The sequence below is a fragment of the Lithobates pipiens genome, unplaced genomic scaffold (genome assembly GCF_037356315.1).
Source record: "Lithobates pipiens isolate NorthernLeopardFrog02 unplaced genomic scaffold, aLitPip1_a1.2 Scaffold_19, whole genome shotgun sequence".
Classification (NCBI taxonomy): Eukaryota; Metazoa; Chordata; class Amphibia; order Anura; family Ranidae; genus Lithobates; species Lithobates pipiens.
The window spans coordinates 376,188,809-376,204,258 of NW_027507764.1; the positions used below are offsets into that span (position 1 = coordinate 376,188,809).

General features: G+C 40.5%; 1 protein-coding gene across 6 annotated transcripts in view; it reads right to left on the minus strand.

The window, feature by feature from the left end:
• Window positions 1–600: 600 nt before the first annotated feature.
• The window catches only part of NFATC1 (nuclear factor of activated T cells 1), a 284,252-nt gene continuing 269,402 nt past the window's right edge, over window positions 601–15,450 (minus strand). For all 6 annotated transcript variants that reach the window (XM_077492327.1, XM_077492325.1, XM_077492332.1 and 3 more), the window contains one exon: window positions 601–2,475. In XM_077492327.1, coding sequence (XP_077348453.1) covers window positions 2,426–2,475 — 50 coding nt within the window. In that variant the 3' untranslated portion in view covers window positions 601–2,425. The remainder of the gene's footprint in view (window positions 2,476–15,450) is intronic.

The window sequence follows — 15,450 nt, forward strand, 5'->3', positions numbered from 1 at the left end:
ATATAGGATACAGAGTAGGGGTTGCCTAAACTCTAGCTTTTAGGAAGCCATGTACCTAGTAAGTTTTGTATTGCAATGTTGGTATGCCAATATTACTTTATGTAACAGAAAGTAAGGGTGCCTGTCTTTTATTCCTGTTGATCTGGTGCCCTTTCTTTCTGTTGCATGTTCTTGAGGGATTCTCATACCTGTAAGGAGCAGCCGTAGACTGCGTGTAATATACATCCTGTATATCCAAACGGTTTCTGCATGGATCTGTTCACGTGCCACTAAATTTTTGGAATTTGGTATGTTATTCATTGCCACTAATTGTTATTAGTTTATTGCTGTCTGTATGTCAGTGGAGCGCTGACTCACTGGCTGATTCCTTTATATTTCTTTTGCTGTTACACCAATTTGACTGCTAGAAAATCCATTCCAATTTGGATATTTTGGTTCTGGCATAACTCAACAGAGAAAAATAAGAAGCCACTGGGTGCTGTAACCAACTTTATTCCTCCCAGGATTGTAATATGAATTCTAAGCCCACTTACCTTTTACAGGAAACAAGAATAAATGAACAGTAGTTTAAGCAAAACTCAGAAATGAAACACTGCCATACTGGCTCCATGATATTGCTTTATTGATAATGTTCAGGGGCAGCCAGCAAACGTAGTCTCTGAGCACTGACTTGTCTAACTGTCATCTATTATACATATATCATGCAAATCCTATAGTGCTATAAAGGGGGTAAACATCTTTCGATTACACATGAAAAATGAAATGATACACAAAGCCATATTATCTATTTAGTTTATCACAGTCGTGTGCAAATAATAAATATGGCTTTTCATTTTCTTTCAAAAAAGTAAGACATAATACACAGCATTATATTATTCAAGCCAGTTACTTTCAATCAGTTTGTAATTTAGGCTTTTTTCCAGAAGAGGGCGTCGATTACTAAGGCACAACATTAGTTACATATCAGTTTCAATTAGACCATGCTAGTTTGGTTACATGAAGTTAAAAAAAAAACTGTATCACTAGTGATATATTAAGCTGCTACTTGTACAATAATTAATGAACTGGGTCATACTAAATATCTGTACTATACTCCAAATTAGGTTAATGAATATGGAAACATACCACATAGCACTGCATTGTCAGCCATTTTTTTTTTTTTTTTTTTGGTAACATTCCCCATGTACAGTCTTAGGCAATCTGCGAGACCCCAGCTGTTACCAAATTACAACTCCTAGCATGCAGTGCCAGCTGGCAGTGGGCATTCTGGGAATTGTAGTTTAATAACAGTTGCTGAGGCACATGTCAACCACCCTTACTGCAGAAGAATGACAAGAGTTATAAGGCTTTTGTGGAACCATACAAATATTTACAATCTTATCGTCACCTATGTACAAATTACACTTGTTGCTTTTAGTTTAATGCAACTTGCTTTTTTTATTTCTTATTTAAAGTGCTTGCTTTCATGATAGAGCAACACGATGCATACAATATACCTATGTATCAAGATTAACCCAAGGGATGGCGTTAGGACTATAAGGCAGGTGACATATTAGCTTAATATAAGTCGTTTTTTTCTTTTTTTAATGCAGATATAATGGTTTGTCAATAAGATGAAAACGATCCAATAAGTGAGGATGGGGTTTTAATCAGCATATAATCTGAATATCAATATGCATAAATATGGAAGTGCTTATTTCAATGCGGGAAAATATGAAATGTTTCTGACACAGTTAAGTATCATCCTCAGATGAAATCACATTTGAACATGCAGTTTTCATGTCTTCTAAAAAATTGTCATGTGCTTATGCTTTCTTTGTGCTATGGTTCCCAATTGAGAATATAACATTATTTTATTAAAAAGGATGACTTTAAATATATTAGATAAAATATAACAAGAGTCCAATTGGTTGTTTTTGAGGCGCGCAGGTTAAGGCGATACTTTCATTTTGATCTGCAGCATTGAGAGAGTTTGTAGGCTGAGTTTTTTTTTTTTCTTCGTCGGAATTAAGTTTGCTTCTATAATACAGCAAGCCGAACAGTTGCTTTATAGTTCTTTGCACCGAAAATACTTCTTTTGGTAGCAAACAGAAAGCTTTTTTGATTCATCCTAATGCCACAAATATGAACATTTAAGGCACTTCCGGCATCCAGTGGTGCCAAACGGATCAGTCACGGTTCCTGGCCATCAGCTTTCGTCAAGTATTTCAGTTATATTCCATACAATACACAGTTGCAATGTTTTATTTCTTATGTTTTTTTGAGATGAGAGTTCTGCTGAAGACTAAACATGTCTGTTGTACCAAAGATATAAACTCCATTAAATGACGGAAGGACTTGGTAATAGGAATCCAAAGCATTACTTAATCTTCATTCCACAGCAGATTGGTGACAGGTCCACTGCCTAAGTTCAGGATTGTCAAAGCTATGAATGGACATTGTTGATTGAGAGGTCATTTCTTATTATTTCATTTACTGCAAGAGAAAAAAAAGTAAAGTCAAGGATCCAAGTTCATTTTGACTACCAGATTTGCATTTCTATAATTATAAATCATAAGCCATGTTCATTCTTTCCATATGACATTTGGTTAAAACGAGAGCAAACAAGAGGGCTTTTGCCCACAGCAGCTAATCATATTTTATCTTTCATTTTTGAAAGGAACCTGTACTACTTATTCCCCCACCCTCACCCCAGTAACACATACTCACCTTTCTTCAACCCCCCCCCCCCCCCCACACTGTTTGGCTACCGAGAGCAGAAGAATCTGTCCATGTTACACAGGGCTATGGCCTCTCCCCATGTTACACAGGGCTATGGACTCTCCCCATGTTACACAGGGCTATGGACTCTCCCCATGTTACACAGGGCTATGGCCTCTCCCCATGCTACACAGGGCTATGGACTCTCCCCATTTTACACAGGGCTATGGCCTCTCCCCATGTTACACAGGGCTATGGTCTCTCCCCATTTTACACAGGGCTATGGCCTCTCCCCATGCTACACAGGGCTATGGACTCCCAATTTTACACAGGGCTATGGCCTCTCCCCATGTTACACAGGGCTATGGCCTCTCCCCATGTTACACAGGGCAATGGGCTCTCCCCATGTTACACAGGGCAATGGGCTCTCCCCATGTTACACAGGGCTATGGCCTCTCCCCATGTTACACAGGGCTATGGCCTCTCCCCATGTTACACAGGGCTATGGCCTCTCCCCATGTTACACAGGGCTATGGCCTCTCCCCATGTTACATAGGGCTATGGGCTCTCCCCATGTTAAAGCACTGGTGCTTGGCCTAATGCTGCCATAAAACGTGTGTCACATGCTTCTATACACCCAAACATCCTGGGTGTTTTTTCACTGTTACTGCAGATAAACAGCATGGTCGGGCAGTGAAGGAAAGGTTAGTGTGTGCTACTGGATAGGGGGATTAAAAGTAAACCTGTTACTTTGCCCTGTACAGGCAAAGCACAAATTTGCTTTAGGCTTGCACTTTCAACATTAAAAGCTTTTTCACACCAGAACATGGAGTGGGAAAACTGTGTTCCATGCGTATTTGCCACACCATGTTCAAAATGCACTGGGTGTGAAATCTGCTATGGGTGTCAATAAAATCCTAAAGACACCCCAAATGCAGTAAATTTGCCTGCACTGGATCCTGGAGCCTGGCTGCATGATCTAACTTGGGAAACAGTATTGGTACATAAAACCTATATGCCCCTGTAGGGGTTATTGGAGCTGGTGAGCGGAAACCCAAGAGGGGGAGCATTTAAGTCACCTGGATTTTGTTCCTGTGTTTATCGTCACCAAGCACTTAATTATCACATAAGACTTTGGTTGGATTGATTTTTTTGATGTATTTTTTTGGACTTGGCATGCTAATTTTTTGGGGTCGTTTTATATAATTGCAACTATTTTTTAATATTTATCTTACACTTTTGAAACTATTTTTATATATACATTTATTTTTTTATAATTTTTTTTATATACTTGCATTTTTGTTATTGGAGTATCACGGTTTATGTATCACTTTTAAACATTTATTTCTATCAAGTTCATATTTATTTGGCAACCTAGTGAGGTTTGCACCACTGGTATATGCACATTGGTAATTTATTAGGATTGCACTATTGGTATATGCCATTTTATTAGTCACTAAGAGACACATAGCACCTAACAAGTCAACAGGGTATGTCATCTTTCATTATACAGGTAGCGCCATTTACCCTTATACTTGCACTACTAAAGAACAAATATGATTACTTGCTTTGGGCAACATTTCCACTTTTTTTTTATTTCTGTAAATCAGCCTAAGGTACCATCAGATGTGGAACCATAAGTGCTCATGCACACAGACGTTTTAAAAAACTGGCTGCAAAGCTAGCTCTGACTCCTGGAAAAATCGGCGTTAAAAACGCGATTTTTACCGTGTTTTGCATTGGCGTTTTTTAGCGTTAAGTAGCGTTTTTTAAAGAAATACATCTCTTGGCTCCCAAATTTCCCACAATGCCACAGAAAACAAAGAAAATATGTTGCGCGTTTTTGCGCAATTCATGTTTTTACAGCTCTAGCTCCGCACCACAGAACGCACTGGGCCTGGGTTTTTTTTGCAGCTCAAAAACGCCTAGGTGGGCATTAAGCCATAGACTAACATGGACAGCCATTTTTAAGCTGCAAAAAAAGCTCAAAAAAGCGGCTGTAAAAACGTCCGTGTGCATGAGGCCTTAAGGTAACATAGTTTATATATGTAGTGAAAGCCCTATGAAGGCTAAGCTGCAAGCACTGCACTAAAGGAGATCTAGAGGGTTTCTTTAAATGGTTATCTTGCAGGGGATGTTTTCAGTAACCCCTATTGCAAGCATATATCAAAAGATACACCTCCATTTATGCAATACAATGGGCTAAATTCACAAAGCCAACACAGCAGCATATGGTATATCACAAGTGAGTGCACCCCTCACCTCTTTGTAAATGTTTTATCATATCTTTTCATATGACAACACTGAAGAAATTACACTTTGCTACAATATAAAGTAGTGAGTGTACAGCTTGTATAACTGTGTAAATTATCTGTCCCCTAAAAATAATGCAACACACAGCCATTAATTTCTAAACCGCTGGCAACAAAAGTGAGTACACCCCTAAGTGAACATGTCCAAATTAGGCCCAAAGTGTCAATATTTTGTGTGGCCACCATTATTTTCCAGCACTGCCTTAATCCTCTTGGCCATGGAGTTCACCAGAGCTTCACAGGTTGCCGTCGGAGTCCTCTTCCACTCCTCCATGATGAGATCACTGAGCTGGTGGATGTTAGAGACCTTGCGCTCCTCCACCTTCCGTTTGAGCATGCCCCACAGATGCTCAATAGCTTTTAGGTTTGGAAACATGCTTGGCCAGTCCATCACCTTTACCCTCAGATTTTTTAGCAAGGCAGTGGTCATCTTGGAGGTGTGTTTGGGGTCATTATCATGTTGAAATACTGCCCTGCGGCCCAGTCTCCGAAGGGAGGAGATCATGCTCTGCTTCAGTATGTCAAAGTACATGTTGGCATTCATGGTTCCCTCAATGAACCGTAGCGTCCCAGTCCCGGCAGCACTCATGCTGCCCCAGACCATGACACTCCCACCACCATGCTTGACTGTAGGCAAGACACACTTGTCATTGTACTCCTCACCTGGTTGCCGCCACCATCGGAACCAAATAAGTTTCTCTTGGTCTCATTAGACCACAGGACATAGTTCTAGTGATCCATGCCCTTGGTCTGCTTGTCCTCAGCAAACTATTTGCAAGCTTTCTTGTGCATCATCTTTAGAAGAGGCTTCCTTCTGCAGACCATGCAGGCCAATTTGATATGGTGTGCGGTGTATGGTCTGAGCACTGACAGGCTGACCCCCCACGCCTTCAACCTCTGCAGCAATGCTGGCAGCACTCATATGTCTATTTCCCAAAAAACAACCTCTGGATATGATCCTGATCATGTGCACTCAACTTCTTTGGTTGACCATGGAACGTGTTCTGTTTAACCGCTGTATGGTCTTGGCCACCATGCTGCAGCTCAGTTTCAGGGTCTTGGCAAACTTTTTATAGCCTAGGCCAGTGATGGCAAACCTTGGCACCCCAGATGTTTTGGAACTACATTTCCCATGATGCTCATCTACACTGCAGGGTGCATGAGGATCATGGGAACTGTAGTTCCAAAACATCTGGGGTGCCAAGGTTCACCATCACTGGCCTAGGCCATCTTCATGTAGAGCACCAATTCTTTTTTTTTCAGATCCTAAGAGAGTTATTTGTCATGAATTTCCAGTGACCAGTGTCAGAGAGTGAGAGTGATAACACCCAATTTAACACACCTGCTTCCCATTCACACCTGAGACCCTCTAACACTAACGAGTCACATGACACTGAGGAGAGAAAATGGCTAATTGGGCCCAATTTGGACATTTTCACTTAGAGGTTTACTCACTTTTGTTGCCAGTGGTTTAGAAATGAATGGCTGTGTGATGAATTATTTTTAGGAGACAGCAAACGTACACTTTTATACAAGCTGTACACTTGCTACTTTACATTATAGCAAAGTGTAATTTCTTCAGTGTTGTCACATGAAAAGATATAATAAAATATGTACAAAAATGTGAGGGGTGTACTCACTTTTGTGAGATACTGTAAGTATATTTATTTTAAAAACATTACAGTATTTTTCAGCCAAGTTTTAAAAGATTTAAAAAATGACACACATGTCACATGACTAAATTAGAGAGCAGCGTCCCTGTGTTAAATATTTTTTGAACTGACCCTTATGAAAGTTACCCACCAATGCCTACAATGAAATTCTAGCAAATATAACATTACAAAGTGCTTCCAATGTCAAGGTAGGCAGTGCTGTATGAAAGGGGCAGTCCAACCAAAAGTGATACCTTGATGCTGTTCTTTTGAATAACTTGACAGTTATATCTCTGAAGGACTTATTTGGCATGCACTTGAGTTCCTGAATCTACACGCCTTCTGGGGCTAATATGAGGGGCTTCCACTCTCATTGACAGAGTTTTCAAAGGGCATTTTATATTAGGGAGGCGAGAGATACTGGAACATGCAAATATGAGTGTAAATGCCCAAAATATCAGGGGTGACAGGGAGTATGAAGTTATGGCCAAAAGTAGAACAGCAGCATTTTTTTCTAGCACAAATTTGCTGTTGTGAACATAACTTCACTTTATTTGTTAGGCTCAGTGAACATTCACTTTGTTAAGTGAACAGGCTCAACCCCACTCACTGTAATGAGATTTCTCCTTATGTTTCTCTACTACAAAATAATCTGGAGAGTCCAACCAGCCCAACAACTGAAGACTGCACACATCTGGAAATAGCTTCACTTCAGTATACAGACATCAGTTTTCAGCTGTTAGCTCTCATCTGCTTGTTTTCCACCATTGTTTTACTAAGTGTGTACTACAGAAAAGAGTCAGTCAATGTCAACGAGTCAGTATTATAAGAGACAGTTATCTAAAGATGGAAGGATAGTTCTTTGTTTTTTGCTGCTTCTTCCGTCACTGTCGTCTTGTCCTGTACACTGTCAGACTACACAGTTCCCACACTCATCATTTCATGTCAATTTATCAGCATGTATTTTTTGGCAGGCGGATAGGAAATGACTGAACCTGGCAAAGGCCATCTAAAGCAAGCTGTACAACATCCCTCCTGTTTCCATTCCTCCCCTGTCCACCCACTCACTACCACCGCTGCCACCACAAGCACCTGATTACCACAGAGATATGAAAAATGTCAACAGATGATAACACCTTTTTTTCTAGGACATGGCTTTCTGTGAAATAAGTGCCCAAAGTTACTTGTGTCACAGAGAATGACCAAAGTTTCCTTTGTACCAGAAGAGTTAATATTGCCAATCAAGATAAAAACATGTCACAGATACACAGGAAATGGTAAAAAGCAACTTCCCGATTATAACTTGTGAGGGGGAGAAGCTGTTACTGATACACAAATGTTTGTGCACACATTGACTTCCTAATTCAAACAAATGGTACATTGTCATGTGTCATTTGTTACGTTATGGCACATGGTATATAGAAGGCGGATTTTATGCCACATTACATACTGCTCAAGATTTTCATGACACTTAGCTTAGCTCTTTCTCCTGTTACTGAGTCTCAGCCTTGATCAGGGCAACCTAACTATGGAATCTCATTCTGAATTAGGCCAATCCCCATTACTGAGTCTCAGTCTGGATCAGGTCAACCGCAAAACTGAGTCTCAGTATGGATCAGGTCAACCGCAATACTTATAGTCTCAGTATGGATTGGGTCAACCCTGTTACAGAGTCTCAGTCTTGATCAGATCAACCCCATTAATGACAGTCTGAATCAGGCCAACCCCAATACAGAGTCTCAGTATGGATAAGGGCAACCTAAACTGAATATCAGTCTAAATTAGGTCAGCCCCCATTACTGAGTCTCAGTATGGATCAGTTCATCTCCATTACTGAGTCTCAGTCTGAATTAGGTAAATTCTGTTACTGAGATTCAGTATGGATTAGGCCAAACTCCTTATTGAGGCTCAGTCTGGATTAGGCCAATCCTATTACTGAGTCTCGGTATAGTTTATGTCGGAGATATGCAATTAGTGGACCTCCAGCTGTTGCAGAACTACAAGTCCCACAAGGCATTGCAAGGCTCTGACAGCCACAAGCATGACACCCAGAGGCAGAGGCATGATGGGACTAGTTTTGCAACAGCTGGAGGTCCGCTAATGGCATATCCCTGGTTTAGGCCAATCCCATTATTGAGCCTCAGTCTGAATCAGGACATCACCTGTTACTAAGTACCAGTCTGGATCAAGTCAACCCCATTACTGAATCTCAGTCTGAATCAGACCATTTCCCGTTACTAAGTACCAGTCTGGATCAGATCAACTTCATTACTGAGTCTTGGTATGGATCAGGCCAACAGCATTACTGAGTCTGTCTGAATAAGACCAAACCCATTACATAGTCTCAGTCTGGATAATGCTCACACCCCTCATTTAAAAGAATAAATTTGGTTGTTATTGGCCCATGTTTGCTCCAGCTTTTAATAATCCTACTCAGCAATCATATGAATATATTTTTGGTTTAAATAATAAGTAAAGTGCTGTGTAAATTCATGGCACTATAGAAGTACCTGTATTAATAAATATTACATTAAATATGAAGGGGTGCTACAATTGTGATATCTGTTATAAATGATATATTCTATTATTTGTAGCAAAAAAAAGCAATTAGTAGTGCTATTTAGTAAACATGCTAAAAGCAGGAAGTTCACAAAATAGATGGAAATAACCCCTTTTTGTAAACTTCTTACAGGTAAGTCTATAATAAGGCTTACCGGTAGGTACCGTGAATATCTCCTAAACTTGCACTGTTTAGGAGATATTCACGCTGCATGCACTCCGAAGGGACAGCATACCCGTGCTGTACCGTCAGAGCTTTGTGCAGCAATCCGTGAGTCCCGCAATGTCATCACGGCGTGGCCAATCAGACGGCTGGACTGGGTGAAGATAGAAGTGCCTTCACTGGCGACAGTGTGCTGCTAGAAGGCTTTGTTCTAAGGTATTTCATAATGTGTTAGTATGCTATGCATACTAGCACATTATACAATTGTCTTACAGGGTTTAAAAGAAAAAATTTGGTTTACTACTGCTTTAACCTCTGATTGGAATCTCTGAAATCAACTTCAACAAGAATCCAAAAAGCACCTCACAGGTTCATTGGGAGTGTATATCCTAAAGCCTGTGGAAAGTCCCCTATCTCTGCTATCTGCATCATCAATCACTTTCAAGAATAGATCTGATCATTGGCAGTGATAAATGTATTTTTTACGTCTAATATATGGAAGATAATAAACAGTCTGCATTGGGTGTATGTGGGAATTCCTCTTCCGTCACATGCAGGGTTCTCAGATCAATAGATTACCAACAAATGGAGAGTGGGGTGGACTAGTGGAGTACAGTAATGCTTGGATGGAACACTAAAGTACTGAGCAGATAGAACTTGCTCCATACATGCATTTCAGTCCTTGGCCTTTGCTTTTAACTGGAGTGAACATTTAAAATTATGTTTGCAGATTATTTGTTGTTTAATTGAGGGTGAAAGAGCAAAGTATTTTATTTTTCTAGGTCTGTATAGTTTGTTGTTGCACTACAATATATATCAAGAAGAGCGTACCTAAACTCAGGTTATGAGCACAAATGAACATCTGTTTGCATCAGAAAGAGGAAGGAAAAAGAAGCAGAAGAATCTCAGTATGGGTTTCCCCAATTACAACCCACCAGAACACCTGAAAGCTGCTTTGGAGAGAACACCCTGGTGGGTGTCAATGGAACAACCATCAATGCTTTTAATAGTGTGGACCAGCTGCAATCATCAGTACTTTTACTGAAGCTGAAAGCCAGCTCATGAATGTGCCTCCAGTTTTCTGTCATTAAAATGTAATTCCTTACGGTGAAAGCAAAAGGGTTCTCACTTAATTGGGTCAGAACTGGTATCAATAGGTACTATTAACTATGTGTTTATTTTCTCTACAGGCTGGCAGATATATCTTACACGCTTGTCACGATTGTGGATTATTAACAAGTGAATTTCAGTGATCTTTGTTCCATTCACAAATCCCTGTAAATGACAAAACTCTGCTTTTGTCATATAATTAGTAAGGGTGGGGTGTAAAAAAATAAATCTGCTTTTTATCTGTCATATCAGACATTTCTTAGCAATGAAATATTACTTAAGGTTTATGTCCAACAAGTCCATCTAGACTTTTTTGAGTTTTGAATAGAGCAGGGAAGCATTAGAACTCTTGTCTGTTTTAGATAAATTAGAGAAAAATTTGATCCCTTGTTGGATTTTTATTGCAATCCAGGGCCTTATTAGCTTTTGCCTCTCTCTCTATCCTGGTGAAGAGCATTTACCAGACAAAACGTACGAGAACAGACAACAAAAAGGGGGCTACTTACTGCAATAAAACATCATTTTCATTTCTGTCTATTGGATTTTTAACCTCATTTCCTTTCAGTTGAAACCACTGTCACTAGAAAAGGAAGTAAGAGAAATTGCTCTAATGGAGCCCTAGATAGCAATAGAAAACCAACAGAGGTTTGAATATTTCCTCACTCAATCAATTTTTTTTTAACCTAGATATACACTTTAATATAAATTAAAAATGCAACAAGACCTAAAACACAAGGCAGCAAGTAAAATATCTATTGATAATATTTACTACAAATACATATTTAAAATTGCAAGAAACTAGAGTATTAGCCCTTGAACACGCGGTCGGAGATTCCGACAACCAAATCCGTCGGATTTTGTCCAACGGATTTTGTCCGAAACAGTTGTATACACACGGTCGGACAAAGTTGTCAGAAAATCCGACATGATGACGTTATTTCGACGGGACTATGTTCAGGCTAGTAGCCAATAGCTTTGGTGTAGGAATTTGATTTGAGCATGCGAGGCACTTTGTCCGATCGGAATTTTCTACACATGATCGGAGTATGTCCGATCGGAGCATTTTGTCAGAAAATTTTACCAACAAGTTGGAAAACTTGGTCCGTCGGATACTCCGACGGAAACAGTCCGATGTAGACCACACACAGTTGGAATATCCGACAAAACAGTCCGATCGGACACTTTCCATCGGAATCTCCGACTGTGTGTACAAGGGCTTAGATATTAGGAGACTGCAGATAAAATTGTAATTTGGATGGGGAGGGCAATACCTACAACATTAATGAGGGCTTCCTTGATCTTATAGGGAATGGGAGCCTTGACTGCAGGAAGTATGGCCTAGAGCAGTAATGGCAAACCTTGGCACCCCAGATGTTTTGGAACTTCATTTCCCATGATGCTCATACACTCTGCAGTATAGTGAAGCATCATGAGAAATGTAGTTCCAAACCATCTGGAGTGCCAAGGTTCGCCATCACTGGCCTAGAGACAGGGGAGTGTACTAAATGGATGAAAACTAAAATTGGTTTAAGATGATTGGCTATCTGGTAACAGGGATGAGGGCTGGTGCCTGAACTCTATAAAAGTTCCTTTGTGAGGAAAACTTTTCAATTACCTTTTGAAGAAGCAGGAAAAAAAGTTGCCCGCCTGCCCTGCTCTTCTTTTCTTTGCTGGTTTGTTGTTACAGCTTCGCAGTTTTACCTCACCAGCGTAAAGGTTTCCTTTAATGGTCTATGCCCTTCAGTGGAAGTTCAACCAGTCCAAGGCTGTCCAGAACTTATGGTAATGACAGGCCTTTTAGACTAGGTTAAGTTAGGCTGCTTTCACACTGAGGCTTCGGCAGAAAAGTGGTGCTATTTTTAGCGGCGCTTTACCGTCGTCTTTGCTGAGGTTTTTGGCTGCTAGCGGACACTTCTAACCCCCGCTAGCAGCCGAAAAAGGGTTAAAGTGACCCACAAAGCACCACTGCAATGGCGCTTTGCCGGAACTGCCCATTCATTTCAATGGGCAGGGGTGATTTAGGACACCGCTCCTTCACCGTTTAAAAGATGCTGATTGCAGGAGTTTTTTTAACATCCTGCCAGCGCATTGGCCCAGTGTGAAAGCACTCTGGCTTTCACACTGAGACTGCAGGGGAGCTGTATTTCAGACGCTTTACAGGTGCTATGTTTAGACCAAAAGCTCCTGAAAAATGCCTCAGTGTGAAAGGGGTCTTATGGTTTTGTGAGTGATCACAGTCTAACTGTGACTGGCACGGGTTTAATGTTTACAGTGGTGTGAAAAAGTGTTTGCCCCCTTCCTCATTTCCTGTTCCTTTGCATGTTTGTCACACTTAAGTGTTTCGGAACATCAAACCAATTTAAACAATAGTCAAGGACAACACAAGTAAACACAAAATGCAATTTGTAAATGAAAGTGTTTATTATTAAAGGTGAAAAAAAATCCAAACCATCATGGCCCTGTGTGAAAAAGTGATTGCCCCCTAAACCTAATAACTGGTTGGGCCACCCTTAGCAGCAACAACTGCAACCAAGCATTTGCGATAATGTGCAATGAGGCTTTTACAGCGTCCTGGAGGAATTTTGGCCCACTCATCTTTGCAGAATTGTCCTAATTCAGTTACATTAGAGGGTTTTCGAGCATGAACTGCCTTTTTAAGGTCATACCACAACATCTCGATAGGATTCAGGTCAGGACTTTGGCTAGGCCACTCCAAAGTCTTCATTTTGTTTTTCTTCAGCCATTCGGTGGTGGACTTGCTGGTGTGTTTAGGATCATTGTCCTGCTGCAGAACCCAAGTTCGTTTCAGCTTGAGTACACGAACAGATGGTCGGACATTCTCCTTCAGGATCTCTTGGTAGACAGCAGAATTCATAGTTCCTTTTATCACGGCAAGTCTTCCAGGTCCTGAAGCAGCAAAACAGCCCCAGACCATCACACTACCACCACCATATTTTACTGTTGGTATAATGTTCTTTTTATGAAATGCAGTGTTCCTTCTAGCCAGATATACTTGGACACACACCTTCCAAAGAGTTCCACTTTTGTCTCATCGGTCCACAGAATGTTGTCCCAAAAGTCTTGGGGATCATCAAGATGTGTTGTGGAGAAATTGAGACGAGCTTTGATGTTCTTTTTGCTCAGCAGTGGTTTTCTCCTTGGAACTCTGCCATGCAGGCCATTTTTGCCCAGTCTTTTCCTGATGGTGGAGGCATGAACGCTGACCTTAACTGAGGCAAGTGAGGCCTGCAGTTCCTTGGACGTTGTTGTGGGTTCTTTTGTAACCTCTTGGATGAGTCGTCGCTGCGCTCTTGGGGTAATTTTGGGCGGCCGGCCACTCCTGGGAAGGTTCACCACTGTTCCATGTCTTTGCCATTTGTGGATAATGGCTCTCACTGTGGTTCGCTGGATTCCCAAAGCTTTGGAAGTGGCTTTATAACCCTTTCCAGACTGATAGATCTCAATTACTTTCTTTCTCAATTGTTCCTGAATTTCTTTGGGTCTCGGCATGATGTGTAGCTTTTAAGGATCTTCTGGTGGACCTTACTGTGTCAAGTAGCTCCTATTTAAGTGATGCCTTGATTGTGAACAGGTGTGGCAATAATCAGGCCTGGGTGTGGCTAGAGAAATTAAACTCAGGTGTGGACAACCACAGTTATAGTATGTTTTAACAAGGGGGGCAATCACTTTTTCACACAGGGCCATGATGGTTTGGATTTTTTTTCACCTTTAATAATAAACACCTTCATTTACAAATTGCATTTTGTGTTTACTTGTGTTGTCCTTGACTATTGTTTAAATTGGTTTGATGTTCCGAAACACTTAAGTGTGACAAACATGCAAAGGAACAGGAAATGAGGAAGGGGGCAAACACTTTTTCACACCACTGTATGTTGAAAAATCGCTTATGTTACAATTCAAATAAAGCTGTGGCCTTGTCCTTTCCAACTTAACAGGTCTGAGCATTGTTTATTGGGGCAAGGTTATTGGTAGACATGGTTATTATGGCTTTAGGCCTATAGCAGTCATGGTTCCTGTCCATCATAGATGGTTATGGTCATGGGTATATCACAGCTTTTGACCCGTTCAAGTAATTTTTAGGAAAAAATAATCTATTGGCCACCATCCCCATCTAATACTGTCAACAATATTTTTCATTTGTATTTATAGGTTTTCCATTAACAAAAAAAGACAAATAAACTGGCTGAGAACTTAAGGTAACCTGTGACATTCGCCACTTGCTGTACAGAATGGTAGGATGAAGCTGCAAACTTCTCTGATACCATCAAAAGAGATAGTAAAACAGGATGTGGTAAGCTGTTAAGAGTAGGGCTTGTTTTTTTCTACACTCCCACGTCTTTCATTTCTTCAAGTTATAAAGTGGAAACTCAATGTTCAAGAACAGAAAATCACAGCCACATTATGTGATCTTTGGTCATACCCTGATTTCACTGACGCTTTATAATGACTTTGAAAAACAAGTATTAATAACTAGCCGTGCACCGATTCTGATATTACTCACCCGTGCTATTTTTGTCACAGTCATAAGCCAAGTGTTTACATTAATGTAACTAAGTTTAAAAAGGGCCAGCCGTGTGTGGATCACTGGACATGGTAAAAAATTGTATATATTGTTTTATCTAATAACTGCCGGAGAGTAAAAGTTCATGTGTGTTAGAAAACCTATGCATACTGTGCTGATGGTTACAGATATACAAGCACTCAAGCTGTTATGTGCATTTAGTGTGAGCCTGTGCTACAGTGTATCTAAATGAGCAAAAGGAGGAAACTGTGTGGATTTGGATACTGCAAGACACTGCTGTAATGAATTATCGATTGAGTTATTCATTGCAGCTAAAGCCTCGTACACACAATCAGATTTTTGGACAAATGTTCGTCCGTTTTTTGTTGCATGCTAGTCTCATATCGAAAGTGAAGAGGTTTCTTGCCATAC